At 36.5% G+C, this 15,568-nt stretch overlaps 11 protein-coding genes across 11 annotated transcripts; 7 read left to right on the top strand and 4 right to left on the bottom strand.

The window, feature by feature from the left end:
* Nucleotides 1-20: 20 nt before the first annotated feature.
* C9374_004228 (uncharacterized protein) lies at nucleotides 21-1,373 on the bottom strand (the record flags this gene model as incomplete). Its single annotated transcript, XM_044693844.1, has 1 exon — nucleotides 21-1,373. One exon carries the CDS (start codon nucleotides 1,371-1,373, stop codon nucleotides 21-23), a length of 1,353 nt encoding a protein of 450 aa, XP_044549236.1.
* A 215-nt stretch (nucleotides 1,374-1,588) lies between these two features.
* Nucleotides 1,589-2,623, bottom strand: C9374_004229 (uncharacterized protein; the record flags this gene model as incomplete). The annotated part of the gene is made up of 1 exon (XM_044693845.1): nucleotides 1,589-2,623. One exon carries the CDS (start codon nucleotides 2,621-2,623, stop codon nucleotides 1,589-1,591), a length of 1,035 nt encoding a protein of 344 aa, XP_044549237.1.
* Nucleotides 2,624-3,015: 392 nt separating this feature from the next.
* Nucleotides 3,016-6,326, top strand: C9374_004230 (uncharacterized protein; the record flags this gene model as incomplete). The annotated part of the gene is made up of 2 exons (XM_044693847.1): nucleotides 3,016-3,469; nucleotides 3,529-6,326. 2 exons carry the CDS (start codon nucleotides 3,016-3,018, stop codon nucleotides 6,324-6,326), a joined length of 3,252 nt encoding a protein of 1,083 aa, XP_044549238.1.
* Nucleotides 6,327-6,431: 105 nt separating this feature from the next.
* Nucleotides 6,432-7,904, top strand: C9374_004231 (uncharacterized protein; the record flags this gene model as incomplete). Its single annotated transcript, XM_044693848.1, has 1 exon — nucleotides 6,432-7,904. One exon carries the CDS (start codon nucleotides 6,432-6,434, stop codon nucleotides 7,902-7,904), a length of 1,473 nt encoding a protein of 490 aa, XP_044549239.1.
* A 63-nt stretch (nucleotides 7,905-7,967) lies between these two features.
* On the top strand, nucleotides 7,968-8,447 carry C9374_004232 (uncharacterized protein; the record flags this gene model as incomplete). The annotated part of the gene is made up of 1 exon (XM_044693849.1): nucleotides 7,968-8,447. The coding sequence occupies one exon, from the start codon at nucleotides 7,968-7,970 to the stop codon at nucleotides 8,445-8,447; it is 480 nt and encodes a 159-aa protein (XP_044549240.1).
* Nucleotides 8,448-8,625: 178 nt separating this feature from the next.
* Nucleotides 8,626-9,523, top strand: C9374_004233 (uncharacterized protein; the record flags this gene model as incomplete). The annotated part of the gene is made up of 2 exons (XM_044693850.1): nucleotides 8,626-8,766; nucleotides 8,849-9,523. The coding sequence occupies 2 exons, from the start codon at nucleotides 8,626-8,628 to the stop codon at nucleotides 9,521-9,523; spliced, it is 816 nt and encodes a 271-aa protein (XP_044549241.1).
* Nucleotides 9,524-10,611: 1,088 nt separating this feature from the next.
* Nucleotides 10,612-11,984, top strand: C9374_004234 (uncharacterized protein; the record flags this gene model as incomplete). The annotated part of the gene is made up of 3 exons (XM_044693851.1): nucleotides 10,612-11,324; nucleotides 11,397-11,622; nucleotides 11,691-11,984. The coding sequence occupies 3 exons, from the start codon at nucleotides 10,612-10,614 to the stop codon at nucleotides 11,982-11,984; spliced, it is 1,233 nt and encodes a 410-aa protein (XP_044549242.1).
* Nucleotides 11,985-12,280: 296 nt separating this feature from the next.
* Nucleotides 12,281-13,479, top strand: C9374_004235 (uncharacterized protein; the record flags this gene model as incomplete). Its single annotated transcript, XM_044693852.1, has 2 exons — nucleotides 12,281-12,771; nucleotides 12,936-13,479. The coding sequence occupies 2 exons, from the start codon at nucleotides 12,281-12,283 to the stop codon at nucleotides 13,477-13,479; spliced, it is 1,035 nt and encodes a 344-aa protein (XP_044549243.1).
* Nucleotides 13,480-13,529: 50 nt separating this feature from the next.
* On the top strand, nucleotides 13,530-14,377 carry C9374_004236 (uncharacterized protein; the record flags this gene model as incomplete). Its single annotated transcript, XM_044693853.1, has 3 exons — nucleotides 13,530-13,744; nucleotides 13,853-14,030; nucleotides 14,084-14,377. The coding sequence occupies 3 exons, from the start codon at nucleotides 13,530-13,532 to the stop codon at nucleotides 14,375-14,377; spliced, it is 687 nt and encodes a 228-aa protein (XP_044549244.1).
* An 85-nt stretch (nucleotides 14,378-14,462) lies between these two features.
* On the bottom strand, nucleotides 14,463-14,810 carry C9374_004237 (uncharacterized protein; the record flags this gene model as incomplete). The annotated part of the gene is made up of 1 exon (XM_044693854.1): nucleotides 14,463-14,810. One exon carries the CDS (start codon nucleotides 14,808-14,810, stop codon nucleotides 14,463-14,465), a length of 348 nt encoding a protein of 115 aa, XP_044549245.1.
* A 38-nt stretch (nucleotides 14,811-14,848) lies between these two features.
* Nucleotides 14,849-15,421, bottom strand: C9374_004238 (uncharacterized protein; the record flags this gene model as incomplete). Its single annotated transcript, XM_044693855.1, has 1 exon — nucleotides 14,849-15,421. One exon carries the CDS (start codon nucleotides 15,419-15,421, stop codon nucleotides 14,849-14,851), a length of 573 nt encoding a protein of 190 aa, XP_044549246.1.
* Between the last annotated feature and the right edge of the window lie 147 nt (nucleotides 15,422-15,568).

Here is a 15,568-nt window from a genome sequence, read left to right on the forward strand (position 1 = left end):
TATATTGAGAGTTGTTGTCATTACTGGTCAAGCTCTTCCTTGATTAGAATAGCTAATCTTTTACATGCCTCTTCCATTTGTTCCTTTGAAGCAATAGAGAATGAAGCTCGTACATATGGGGTCACACTTCCTTGTGAGGGATAGAAATATGTACCTGGCAACATTAGTACGTTTTGTTGTCTGGCTTTTTGTTCAATAAACTTCAAACTATCGGGAATTCCCTTCAATTTCATCCAAACAAACATTCCACATACAGGGATGCTGTACTCAACATAATCTTTCAAATGTCTATCAATGCACTCAATCAACTCATTTCTTTTAGCCGTGTAAAATTTTTGAACATGCTTTACATGTTGAGCAAAACCTTCTTCTCCCCATTGACTCAATAAAGCATAAACAATTCCTTGAGATAATCCACAACTATGCAAATTGCTAGCTTGAATGTGAAGAACCATTTGGTTAATTAATTGAATTGGACCAGTGACAAAACCACATCTAATTCCACTACTAAGAATTTTTGAAAGAGAATCGAATCTGAGGACTCTGCCGTCAGTGTCCATTGACAAAAAGGATGGAACTGGCTCGCTTGGATTATCTAATGCCAAATAATAATATGGATCGTCCTCTAAAATTAAAAAGTTATATTTTTGGGAGAGGGCATAAATTTTCTTTTTTCTTTCAAGCGTCAAAGAGCAGCCACTTGGATTTTGTCCATTGGGAATGGTATAGAGAAATTTAATCATTGTCTTTGGATGCTTCTTCTTGAATTCTTCAACTGATTCTTCAAGTTTTTCTGGGATAAGTCCAAATTGGTCAACATCTACTTCAATCATGTGTGGTGACAAAGTAAACAATGTGCTCAAAGATCCAGAGTAAGTTGGTCGCTCAATAATAATGGCATCTCTAATATCCTCATTCAATATATCACTTGATTGTTTCATAGAATGCTCTTGAACACAATATGGATTCAAAAACATTTCAAAAGCTTTTGTGAGTCCATCTTGTGATCCTGTTGTCAAAATGACATCCCATGCTTCCTTTTTTTCATCATCGCTGAGAGAATGAGTTTTTCTCTGATGTTCTCTTAGCCATTTTGTGAGTTGAGGTAACCCTTGACTTGGGTGATATTGTAAACTATCGGCTAATAATTGTCCATCCACAGAAAGTGTCGATGGCGTTGTTGTAGTTTTCAAGTCTACGTTAATGGATTGGAAAGGAAAAGTTGAAGCATTTGGTAAACCGCCAGCCAGTGAGATCATACCAGGCAACGACATGATAGGCATCAGTGCACGAATTGGACTTGGTTTTCGGAGACGGCTGACCAACGACAGAAAAGGTGTATAATCAAGAATACGAGTCGTTGAAGAGGCCATATTGTATTATTTCTTGCAAGTACTTTTTGAATTTTGTAAAATATTTCTGGAATATTCAGAGTGATGGGATCGAAAAGTTGTCCAGTCTCGGCAGTCTCAGAAATCAATATTTTTTTTTAAAGTTGTTTTCAAATTACGCGTCAAGTCGACTCCACTTCTCACCACCACTTAGACTCTTCTCAAAGTTGTTTTCAATCATACGTGGTATGGTCTTCTCAATCCTTCAACCTCATTTCTGCTTGTTTTTCCCTCTCTGTTTTCGTTTGGGGAAATTTTAACAAGGAAGCAGTGACAGGACATTTCTTTTTCATCATGTCATGTTGAAAAGAATCTTCTTTCATCAGTTCTGATTTCGAATAGATATGAACTCCATACGCATCGTAGACGAGCTTTTTGAGGTGGTCAGAAACTTTGCTTAACTCTTGAAAGGGAGCATTGGGACCAAATTGGTCACAACATTGAAGAGGATAGAATTGAGGTTGAGGACCCACAACAAGTCCATTCAACAAGGTGCTATTCATCTTCTCGAGAGTAGTTTTTGTTCTCGTGATTAGCTCTGGACCATTGTTCCCCCAAGGCTCAATTGCATAATATTTCACAAAATCATGCAATAATTGTTGAAGAAATAAATTACCCTTCTCAAACCGTAGAATGGCATTATTGAGGCTTTGAGCAAAGTCACTATCGGATTTGACATCCAATTGTCTGGCAATAATATTTTTCATACTTGAAGGGATTTGCTGCACACTAATGTAATCCAAATCCATATAGGTTCCACCCTGTTTATAGAGAATGGCAAGTCGAGCAGCGTCCGATAATTCAACAATGGAATAAGGACTCTTATGATAAACGCCACTTTTATACCAATCCATTAGTGGTGTATCGGCAAAGATTTTCTCATAGTCGATTCGGGTAAAATTTAAAAATTCACACATGTCAAGTTGTTTCCGTGCATGCTCTTCATCAAAGCATTCTTGTACAAAGAGTTGAATGGTGTTGTTAGGATAATATCGGCATGCGCTTTCCACTGTACATAATTGCAAATCCGTTAAATCTGTGGAGCGAGAATTTAAAATAAAGATAATATTCGTATCGTTGCTTGGTGTGAAATGACGCCTTCGACGTATAAATGAGAGCCCCGATTCAAAAGGTAGAGAAATTTTTAGGTGATTCACGTAAAGGACCACAAATATCAACCCTACGAAGAAGCAGGAAACGGCAAAAAGAAAAATCTTCTTGGTTTTTGACATTTTTTTTTTGAAGAGGTGTCAAAAGTCAGTTTTGGAAAATATATTTCTTTGCGCGTTTTAGACTAGGTATCAGAACCCGGAAGAGGCCTCGCTTCCTCTTATTGTCACAATGAAACAAAGTGTTAATTCGATGCATTTATATAGAAATATTTTGTTTCTTGATATGAATGAGAAGATACACCTATTCTACAAAACGACACCACGCTGTTGCACTTGTAATCATACATGTTCTCCATGATCGTTGTCCATCATTAAACTTAACCATGCGGACGATGGCAAACTCAAACTTTCAAGCCTTAGTGCCTACTCGATTCTTTGCTTGGAACCAGAAAACTAAAAATAAAACAAAAAAATTACGTGGCTGTCATTGCACCTGCAATAATTGAAAGCACATGTCGAACTTTGTTAGACTGTTTCTCTCTGGAAACAAAAACGATGGTGATGATGATAAGAAGAATCAAGATCCAACTTGTCAGCCAACACCATCATCAACTGAAACGAATGAAAAAACAACAACAACACCACCACAACAACCTCCTGTCGTAGTTGATAATGCCAATGTCGGAGGAGAGAAAGCCTTGTCTGCAGACGAGGTTCGACAACGACGATTGAATCGTTTGAATACTCCTTCTGCTATAAGTACATCATCGAATCCATCATTGACAATGCAAACCACACCGATCAAATCTCCAAGCAGTGCGACTAGTGCACGCACTCCAAGCAGCAGTTCCAGTACGAAATCAAGTAGTGGTGATATGATGGATACAAGAGATGATTTTACAAAGCCTTCATCTACAAACACTCCTTCAAAATCAGCCTCTATCAAATCAGAAGTATCGGATAATGGTAAGTGATACAATTTTGAAAATATTATTATTCTTAAATTCATTTGATCATCATCACAGATTCATCCAAGAAGTTTATTCATGATGCAATTTCGAGGACCTTTAGAGTGTGTTTGGCGCCTTCAAAGATTGATCCTACATTATTTCATTTGAAAGATCTTGCAAACGAATTATCACAACAACAACAGTCAGCACAAATTTTTACTGAAAGTCATGTAGAGAGCGTTATTGTGGAACGTGTTTCTAAAGGATTTGAAACTAGTACTGATAAAACAATCTTTGGTTATTTGATGGAGTGTTTTGAAAGGGCAGAAAAGGAGCTGAGCATTGCTGAGACAAAAAAGAAAGAAGATCTAATCAAATTTGTAAAGGGGTTGAAAGAAATCATTGTGTCGTACTGTGGTATAGTTTTAACTGATCCTGACATGTTCAATCAGCCTGAAAGCGTTGCAAAGCAAGGCCCTCTTCAACTCTTGCCATTCATCTATAGAGATTTTCCAGGAACTTTCTTGCAAGATTTTGTTGCAAGATTTTCAAAGGACAATACTTTAGAGAAAATATTTACTCCAATATTCACAGAAATGTCATCAAAAATGCTGAAATTAACATTACTCGATGACTATACTCCTTATTTATTTGGACTTAAAAGAATAACAACCATCAAAGAGATTGCAATGGTTCTGGTGGGTCACACAAATTTCTTTCCAAAGAAAAGAGACGGTTACGGTTTTGAATATGAATGTATTTTAGGTCCATTTTTCAAAATCACTGCCTATTATGACCAACCAAAAGTTGGAGAACACTTTTTCCGTGCTGATATTGAGAGATTGACAAACCAAGATGTTGCTAACATTAAGGAACAAATTCGAACCAAAATATCAATGTATCATACTAATTTACATGGTATAATTATGAACTTGCTCAAACCAAAAGAAACAAGAGATAAGACAATTGAATGGTTGATGTTGACTCTTGATACAAATGCTTCTAGAGCCAAACTTCAATCAGACCCTTACTCTATTGCCAGTGAAGGGTTCATGACTAACATGGGAGCTGTTCTCTTAAAGCTTTGTGAACCTTTCCTTAAGATTGAGCCAAACAAAATTCAAACATCAAAAATTCAGAGTGACTTCGTAATGATGAACAAGGATCTCAATTTCAAGCACGACACAAAATTTGCCATAACTGAAAAAGAAGCAGAGGAGTATTACAAAGCTAAACAACCAACTGACTTCTCGTTCATTACACAGTCCTTTTTCATGGCATACCGATGCCTCCACATTGGCTATCTCGTCACCCAGGAAAGATATCAAAATGCTCTTAAGAGACTAGGAGACTCTCAACGAGTGTATGGAGCAAATCAAACACCCGAACTAAGGAAAGAAATTGATTTGTTGTACATTGTTAGATGGACTGCGGAGACACACCTTTTTGATCCTCAACTCCTCAAATTAATGACAGATTTTTATAGATTCAGTAGCATTTGGCTCATCCAAATGGCGGATCCTGTCAACCACAAAAATTATCCAAGCACTCCATGTTCTGCTCATCTACCAACCGAAGTTTCAAAAGATTTTGCTTCCATGTCAGAGTTTTTCCTTGAAGATATTGTCATTTGTTTAACCTTCTTACTCAGATTCAAACCCGAGACTCTGAATTTGGTAGTGCTAGATGAAATTTTTGATATGATGGCCATGTTTCTTCACAACTCTCATTATATCAAAAACAGATACCTACTTGCTAGACTACCAGAGTTTTATTGTGCTTTAATTCCTCAAGGAGTACATGACGTCTTGTCACCAAAGTTAATTGAATATCTACCAAATCACAAATATTCTCAACAACATCTTACTTCAGGGTTGATGAATTTATATGTTGACATTGAATATGAGAGCTCCTTCTACGAAAAATTCAACTATCGTTACTATATTTCCTTGTTATTGAAAGACTTGTGGCAATATAATCCATACAAGCAATCATTTATCAAGCTTTCAAGACATTTGGAAGCTCACTCAAAGTTTATGAAGTTCTTCAACGTGCTTCTCAATGACTCGATCTATCTTTTGGATGAAAGTCTTAAAGACCTTCAAAAAATTAAGGAAATTCAAGTTGTTATGGATAACACCACAGAGTGGAATAGTATGACGCAACAACAAAAGCAAGATAAGCAGAGTGCATTGGCTCAATATGAGCGAATGGTAAAATCTTATCTATTACTTGCCAACGAAACTGTACATATGTTAAGCTACCTATCAAGAGACATTCCTCAACCTTTCCTCCGCCCAGAAATGGTTGATCGAGTTGCCTCTATGCTCAACTATTTCTTGGTCGAACTAGCAGGTCCACAATGTCAAAACTTGAAGGTAAAAGATCCAGAGAAATATCAATTCAATCCAAAATATTTATTAACAGAAATTACTGACACATATATTCACTTTTCTCCATATGAAGAATTTGCCAGAGCTGTAGCCAGGGATGAAAGATCATTCAAGGCCGATGTGTTCGAACGTGTTGTTGCTATCTTGAGAAAGATTGGAAAAACTGAAGAATACGTCAAGAAGTTTGATACTTTTGCACTGAAAGCACTTGAGGAAGCACACAAACTTGTTGATGAGAATGTTGATTTTAGTGACGCACCAGACGAATTCCTTGACCCTCTGACCTATACCATCATGGAAGATCCTGTTCTGTTACCACTTTCTAATATTTACATTGATAGGCCAACCATTGAGCGTCACTTACTCAACAACAATACTGACCCATTCAATCGATCACCTCTCTCTGTTGATATGTTACAACCAGCACCAGAGCTCAAACAAAGAATTCTAGAATGGAAAGAGTCCAAACGAAGAAAATAATCACTCTACTTAATGTAATAACCTCTTTGAAATAAATTAGTTCATACGCACTTGAGATTCAACAAACAACAATGCATTTTCGAGGTTAAAAAAATATGGGTAATTATGAGAAGGCAAAAGAACAACAACTCTTTGGAACGAAATTCATCAAGTTCAGAATTTGCCTGTCTCTCCGACATTTCCGAGTATGAGGTTACTCAAATGTTGATGAATCAACAGAAAGAAACAAAAAGAAGAGGGCGGCCGAAAAAGAAACCTTCTTCGTTGGACCTCTTTCCGATAGAAAATTGTATGGGAAGGGATTGGAAATGTAATGTTCGAGTCAATAATGAAAATATTCATGATGAAGAAGTGAACAACAAGGGTCGTGTTGATAATACGAATCCGAGCTCTTTAAATGAAACATCGTCGACCGAACACCAACACAATCATCATTCTCTCAAATTATTTCGCTTGCTAAGCTATAACATGCTATGCCAAGATTATTCAAGAAAACAGTACTGTCCACACTTACCCGACACCTCTGAAATATTGTATTGGGTTAATAGAAAAATTAGACTTTGGGCAGAATTTATTTGCTATGACGCTGATATCATTTGTTTGCAAGAATGTGATAAATACGCAACTCATTGGAAAGACAAATTCTTCAATGCTGGATATGCTTCTTCGTATACTCAGAGAACAGCATTTAAACCTGATGGCTGTGCAACATTTTGGAAATTACAGAAATTTGAATTATTGGATGAATTTTCAATTATCTTGAATGAGGTTGGGCAAGAAGTTCAAAGAATTTCAGAAATTGATGTAAATGAACGATCCGATTTGAACGGAAACGTAGTGACCAGCACCAATTTAATTTCCAAGTTTATCACTAACAATGTTGCCAATGTTGTATTGCTGAGGCATCTTGAATCTGGTCAAGTTGTTTGTGTGGTTAATTTGCACTTGTTTTGGGATCCATCATACCCTGAAGTGAAACTTTGTCAAGCTCAGTATGTGCTGATGAAAACTTTTACGTTTCTACGACAGATTCATGACGATCTTGATTCCTCCGTTACGGTTTTACTTTGTGGAGACTACAATTCAACACCAGATAGTGAGGTCTATGACTTGCTTTCAAAAGGAGAAGCATTTATACCGGGAAGTTTTATTCCTTTTATACCGAATGGAGAATTCTCAAAGTATGTCTCAATTTGTGAAATGAGTGAACCTTCAATAGAAACATCCTCTGAAGTAGACACGCCGTCACCATCATTAAGGTTTCGCCAAAAATTAACAAATCCTCTTTCGTCATCAGGAGGATTTTCACTCTATAAGAAAGTAATTGGTGAAGAACCTCCATTTACAAACTATACCAAGAACTACAAGGGCTGTCTAGATTATGTTTTTCAGTTTGACCATGTGTTTAACAACGATTTTCATGTCGAGTCTCCAACACATGTCTCTGTGTGTAAAGCTCTTGAAATGATTTCACAGGAACGAGCCTCAGAATATGAAGCTCTCCCATCAGATATGTTTCCATCAGATCATGTTGCCTTGTGTTTTGACATTTCCTTATTGCAATACTCTACACAGTAATAATAATTTAATTCAAGAGTTTTTTGTGTTTGCCAATATTTGAATTTTTCACGAACAACAAAAATGAGAAGAATTTCAACGCTCTCGTCGTTCCTCCATCATCATCGCATCGTCCCTTCATCAATCCTTTTTGCTCCTTCAATCCGTTCCTTCCATGTTTCAAGAGCATCATTGTTAGATATTAATGTTGATGCCGATTTTCAAAAGTTTGAGCAACTGGCCGAACAAGGAAAAGTTGATGAAGTCATTGGTGTTATTGAAAAGGATAAACAAGAGGGTAAAATTACATACAAAAACGCTTGGAGATACATCCGTGGATATGCTCTCTTGAAAAAGGAAGCAGAAGCAGAAAAGTTATATCATCAATTTTTAGAGCAAGTTGCTCCTGAGGATACGGTTTCATTGGTCTTTCTTCATAGTGCCATCCTCAACGTGTATTTCAACACACAAAACTCGGATAAGGCCAGCAAGATTTATCGCCAAATGCCAAAGGTACCAAAGAAGAATTTTGAAGAATTATTAGCACAACAACAAAAGAAGTAAAATCATCAACATTGAATTTCATTCTTTAAGCATCAACATTTGGTGATGGATTTTATGTAAAATAATTCTCTCCAAGATGGAATTTGGAACTCGCATTAATATAATCCACAGGGTTAATTTGTTAATCATTAATTTATTATTTTGAACAATTGTGTGATCACAAGTCAAGCAAACAAAAATGTCTTCTTCATCATTACACCCAATTCTCATCACACCCACTGACACCAACTTGCTCGGAAAGAGCATTCAATTCGCAACTTTGAAACATGCTTCACAAATGAGAAAGGACAACAAAACACCCTATGTTGAACATCCAAAAGTAGGTACATTCAATGATGAACGTGTAGACGCTGATCGTTGATGGTTGATCTTGTCTGATGAAAACGTTCATATCTGATTAGAGCGTTGCCAACAGATTGAATCAATTCTTGGCTCAATTTAAAGACACGTCCTACGTGCAATCATTGCTACATCAAACCGTATCATTGGCTGATTCACAACAACCAAACAAACATTCTTCTCCGACACTATGCGAGTCAATTTTATGTGCTGCTGTTTTACATGACACTCTCGAAGATACGGAAACAACATTTGAAGAGTTGGAAACACAATTTGGACCAGTCACTGCAAGACTTGTGAGCGAAGTGACCAACGATGATTCCCGAGTGAAAGCTCTTTGCGACAAAAAGTTACAGGAATATCATGAACACACGTTGGATGAATCTGCAAAAACCATCCTTGTTGATGGACTAAATTCACAAATTGAAAATCTTTCGGAAGCAGTCCTTCGGAAAAGATTAGGAAGAGGAGCTTATTTTGTTGAAAAATTGAATTCCATGAGTTTGGAAGCCTTGTTAGTGAAATTGGCAGATCGTTTGGATAACATTCTAGATGTTGATCCTCAACCATCCTCACAAAATAATGACCTCACGAAATTAGAACAAAAACCAAAACACTCTCATTTCAACACAGAATACAAGTATGAAACGAGATATGTGATGGCGAATATCGACAGGTCAAGATTAACTCCCATTCATGAAGAGTTAGTTTCAAACATTGTCAGAGCTGTTTACTGAGCACAATTGTCGGTTTTGTTGGTAGCGCGACCAAAGTTTTGGACGATTGAGCAAAATTGCCAGGAGGTTACTTTAGAGTGTAAAATCCTTCATGGCTGCCTTGATTTGTTTGAGGTTGTCCAAATATCCCTCGCATCTCATCATGATGGCCACGTAGTAAACTTGTAAGTTTATTCCTTAATTGTTGGCGTATTTACCCAATTACGACAGATGACATCAGAAGGGATGATTTAAGAGCATTGTTGTTACGACACAAAACATTGTCAAAAAATGTGTTCAACACATTCTTTCAAACACCAATCGTTACGAAATCAAAGCATAGCATCAACACATCAAAGAAGCATGCCACAAGAGTTGCTTATCCTTCTAGTGATGAGTGTGTTGTTGCTATTGATGACATTTTCATCTTCTGTGAAAGCACAAGGAGTGGTTGTGAATGCAAACTCTTGTCCATTCGCAACTCTTCTCTCGAATTTGCACGCCGCTCAAGCTTCTGCATCTACCAATTTTACAGATTTAATGATTCAAAATCCTTCTCAATTCGCCTGTGACGCATTACCAAATTCGGCATTTGATTACTATCCTGAAGGTGTCTTGGTCTCACACAACCGTTATCAATATTGAAAATACGAATCGATCATTTTGTGGTGTGGATGGGGTTTGGAAGAGAACGAAATTTGAGAATTTGCAATGATTTGTTCTCGAATGACACTTTGGCAGAAAGTTTGTTTTTACCCTATTTGGAGTCTTTTCGGAAAAACTTTACTTCATTTGCTGGGTTCAAAAGCATCAACGCGTTTTACGACGAAAGAATGGCGTTCAAGTGGGAAACATGAGCACCAGTTACAATTCCTTGGTTCATGCATTCAATTATTGTTTATATTGCAGAGAAGAAAATCCTCTTTTGACAAATTTCACACCGAACTTCTCCCGAATTTAGTGAAAAAGAGTGAATTCTCTCAAGTTCAAACTCTGCAAGTTCTCTTTAGAGATTTCAAGAAGAATTATGGAGAGAATTCAGTCATCCCTTTTTTCAATCGAACTATTTTGCATTTTGCAAAAACTCAAACACTCAACAATTCACAGCCATGTCACAATACGCATGTCATGACAGTTATGTCGTGTTTTGGACTCCATTTGCGTCACACCTCTCATTCAAAATCATTGAACTCTTCTTGTTTTTCATTCAATTTGTGATTGGTGTTCTTGTGGTATTAATTCCATTGACTCAAAGAAATTTGTTGAAATGGAGAAATTACTTTAAATACGTCAATGATAGAAAACTCATTGAAAACTCTCAATTAGAACGTATCAAAAAGATGGAAAATGCTTCGACTGCATTTTCAAGCGTGACAAGCTCACCTAATCTGGATGCTCTCCCTTCTTCTCCAAATATGAGCAACACCAATAGTCCAACAATGAATGGAACACCAACCTCATCCGAACCAATGACAACAACATGCACTCCAAATGCAGAAACTCCTTTCAAAGCGCAACCCATTCCAAGCACCCCACCAAAACCTGAAACTATTTTTGAAATTGGACTCAGAGTGGCATGTGATTTAAATTTATTATGTGCTGTGAATATGGTATTGAGCATGTTATCAAATGTACTCGTTTCATTAACATTTATTACCATCACCTATTATAAGGGAAATGCAGTATATGCTGAAGAATCGTTTAACTTGGAAATGGTTTCTGTGGAATTGATGGTTTTAGCGAATGTTCCTCTTGCTTTGACTTTTCTTTCAGTGTTGATGAAATTGGACAAGACCAAACGAAGAGTTTCACTCTATGCCATGTAAGTACAATGAACGTTCACAATTTGATGCAAAAAGACCACCATGTGTTTTACATGATCATTCACACTTAGAGTGACTGTTTTTATACTGTGTCTCTTGTTGATGCTGTTGACTTTGGTTTTGTTTTTTGTTTCTTTTGCATTACCAGGAGATACTCAAAAAGTAACTCGTCTTATTGCGTTACCGTTTGTATTAGTGGCTCTTGTGGTGTGTTGGACAGTCATTCTGATCGATACCATTCGAACTTATCGAGTGTTAAAGAAAAACAATGTGAATGTGTCCTTTTTCCAATTTAAGGTAAGTAGAGAAAGACCCTAATTCTGTAAAATTCACAAAATGATTCCAATGAATGCAACCTTGTACAGTTTTCAAGATACATTTTCCTTCCAATTATCCTTTCATTGTACTTGGCGTATGACATTCCTGCTGAAGCTGGTCTCATTTCAGCAGCTTTTAGTTTTGATATATTTTGGGCTTTTCTTTGGAAGCACCGAGTGGAAGTTTATTTGATTTGTATTTTGAACTGGGGACTTGTTTATGTTCTTTTTAACAAGAATCGATTCTTGTATTGTTATCAAAAACCATTATCGTTGTGCATGTCTAAGGAAGCGATTAAGAAGATTAATAAGACTCAAAAGAGAGAACAACACATGTTGTAACACGAATTGTGAATCACTTTGATTAATTTGAAAAAGTTTACTAAAATTACCGATTCTTTCTACTCTGCATGATTCAATCTTTTAGGTGCTTGTAGGGCTCATGCATGGAAGGAGTTACTTTGAGAATCACTGCATGATATCTCTTCATGAACTGTCGAAGGCCACAGTTACTCGTTATGACAAATGAAGGGAGTTAAAAACGCTCATTACATTTTGATCTCTACCACTATTATAACTGCCAAATGAGATATCTCTAAAAAATATCTGTAACACTCCTCAACAAACACCAAAACAAAATGCCCCACTCCAAAAGACCAACAAGCTCTGAGTTCGTTTGTCAAGTTCTGTGTTTGTCGTTCTTATTGTTCTTCATTCAAGTTGGTTGGTTGTCTTGTGTGCCAGCAGTATTGGTGAATGCACAAGGAGTGGTTGTGAATGCAAACTCTTGTCCATTCGCCACTCTTCTCTCGAATTTGCAATCCTCTTCTTCAGCAACGACAAATTTCACTGATTTAATGATTCAAAATCCTTCTCAGTTTGCTTGTGACTCGTTGCCAAATTCTGCATTTGATTACTATCCGGATGGTGTCTTGTTTACTGGTAGTGCTTTTACTACTGTCATCAATATTGAAAATACGAATCGATCGTTTTGTGGTGTGGATGGTGGGTTTGGAAGAGAACGAAATTTGAGAATTTGCAATGATTTGTTCTCGAATGACACTTTGGCAGAAAGTTTGTTTTTACCCTATTTGGAGTCTTTTCGGAAAAACTTTACTTCATTTGCTGGGTACAAGAGTGCGAATGCTTTTTTCGATAGACCGAACGGTGTTCAAGTGGGAAACATGAGCACCAGTTACAATTCCTTGGTTCATGCATTCAATTATTGTTTATATTGCAGAGAAGAAAATCCTCTCTTTGACAAATTTCACACCGAACTTCTCCCAAATTTAGTGAAAAGAGTGAATTCTCTCAAGTTCAAACTCTGCAAGTTCTCTTTGGAGATTTCAAGAAGAATTATGGAGAGAATTCAGTCATCCCTTTTTTCAATCGAACTATTTTTGCATTTTGCAAAAACTCAAACACTCAACAATTCACAGCCTTGTCACAATATGCATGTCATGACAGTTATGTCGTGTTTTGGACTCCATTTGCGTCACACCTCTCATTCAAAATCATTGAACTCTTCTTGTTTTTCATTCAATTTGTGATTGGTGTTCTTGTGGTATTAATTCCATTGACTCAAAGAAATTTTTTGAAATGGAGAAATTACTTTAAATACGTCAATGATAGAAAACTCATTGAAATTCAATTAGAACGAATCAAAAAGATAGAAAATACTTCCAATTGTGTATCAAGTGTCCCTAGCTCTCCTAACATGGAAACGGTGCCATCTTCCACCAGTGTGACAACTGGCAGCCCTACCTCACCAACAGAAACACCACTAAACAAAACACAACAAGCTTCTTCAAAACACCAAAACCAGAAACTCTTTTAGAAATTGGCCTTAGAGTTGCCTGCGATTTAAATCTGTTGTCAGCTGTCAATATGACATTAAGCATGCTGTCGAATGTATTAGTTTCCCTCACGTTCATTTCCATCACCTATTATAAGGGAACTGCAATTTATCCTGAGGAAACCTTTAGTTTAGAAATGATTTCTGTAGAATTGATGGTTTTGGCCAATGTTCCCCTTGCTTTGACATTTCTCTCCATTGTCATGAAATTGGACAAAACCAAACGAAGAGTTTCACTTTATGGCATGTAAGTAATATTTGGTAACTTTAGAGCTAGTGACGCTTAATTTATGGTGTTGATGACTTAGAGTGATTGTGTTTATACTTTGCTTCTTACTCTTGCTTTTAATATTAGTGTTGTTTTTTGTTTCATTTGGGTTACCGATATACACCCAGAAAGTGACACGTGTCATTGCATTGCCATTTGTGTTGGTGGCTCTTGTAGTGTGTTGGACAGTCATTCTCATCGATACAGTTCGAACTTATCGAATGTTGAAGAAGAACAATGTCAAGGTTTCTTTTTCCAATTTAGGGTTAGTATTATATTTCATTGTTCTGAAATTTTAACATTACACTTTATTCACAGTTTTCTCGATATATTTTCATTCCAATTACATTGTCAATATACTTGCTGTATGACATTCCTGCTGAAGCTGGTCTGATTACTGCATCGTTTAGTATTGACATTTTCTGGGCCTTCATGTGGAAGCACCGAGTGGAAGTTTATATGATTTGTATTTTGAATTGGGGACTTGTTTATGTTCTTTTTAACAAGAATCGATTCTTGTATTGTTATCAAAAACCATTATCGTTATGCATGTCTCAGGATGCCATTCGAAAGATCAATAAGGATCAAAACAAGGAACAAAATAATTTGTAAAATCATGACTTGTGTATTCATGTGAAACAACAACAATAATAATACAACAACTAGTATTTATTCACAGTTTGGTTTAAAACAGTTATTAAGGATTGATCTCTTTGAGCGCTTCTTCAATGATGTGTAAAGCCTCGTCCAACGTAGGTCTTGATTGTGGGTCATAATGCAACATTTTGACAATGAGCACTCGTACGGAATGGGGAATTTTAAGAATCAAGTTTTCTGAACGTTGGAGAAGCAAGTTTAACACTCTTTGAGCAATATGTGTTTGACGAGCATTCTCCTTGACATATTTTCCAATATATTGACTTGCTTGGCCACTGAACTGAATTTTGAAAAGGCCACTCACCAATGCAAACAAAATACATCCCAATGAGAATATATCTGCAGATGCATTGTAGTTTATCGAGTGCTCACCTTCGGATGCGTACATTTCAGGAGCCATGGTCATTTCATTTCCAACATGAGGAGTCATTCCAGAAGAGTGGAACTAGGAAAAGGTTTTACAGTACCAAAATCAATTAATCGATAAGCAACTTTCAAGACACCTGACGTTTCTTTCAATGGAATGATTGAAAAGTACTCATTTTCATCTTCAGAATGAGATGGAGAATATACAAAATGACTCATGATATTCTTGAAGGAAACATCTCGATGGAAAAGACCTTTCGTATGAAGACCTTTCAACATTTCGATTAAATTCTTCATCTTTCTTAATTCGTGTTTGGAACAATCGGTTCTGAGGTTTTTAGTCAACTGATATTCAATCTCGTTCTTGAACGTTCGACCATTCAAATAAGGCAAGATCACATATGTGGGTTGAAGAATGTTACTGGGTGAAACAATATATTCTTCATTGTCATGATTTTGTGAAGCGTAGAATTCCATTTCTTTCTTGTTATATTCGCTTTCTCTGTCAATAAATACTTTTTTAGCTAAACATCTTTTGACGCTTGGTGTTAAATATTTTGTAAACATGTCCATAGGTTCCAGAGCCAAGATGAAATACTTGAGTCTCAAATTTTGTTCGACAGTGAATAACATCTAGAATGGAGTGATCCTCAGAATATTCTGAACACTCTGCACAATTCAATATATATTTCAAAGCGAATCGATTCAAATGAAATAGAACTTGATAATTTTCGCATAAGGAAAGACCCGATACTATTTGCATCAAGAAATTCAAATTAT

The sequence above is a fragment of the Naegleria lovaniensis genome, assembly GCF_003324165.1.
Source record: "Naegleria lovaniensis strain ATCC 30569 chromosome Unknown tig020, whole genome shotgun sequence".
Taxonomy (NCBI): domain Eukaryota; phylum Heterolobosea; class Eutetramitea; order Acrasida; family Naegleriidae; genus Naegleria; species Naegleria lovaniensis.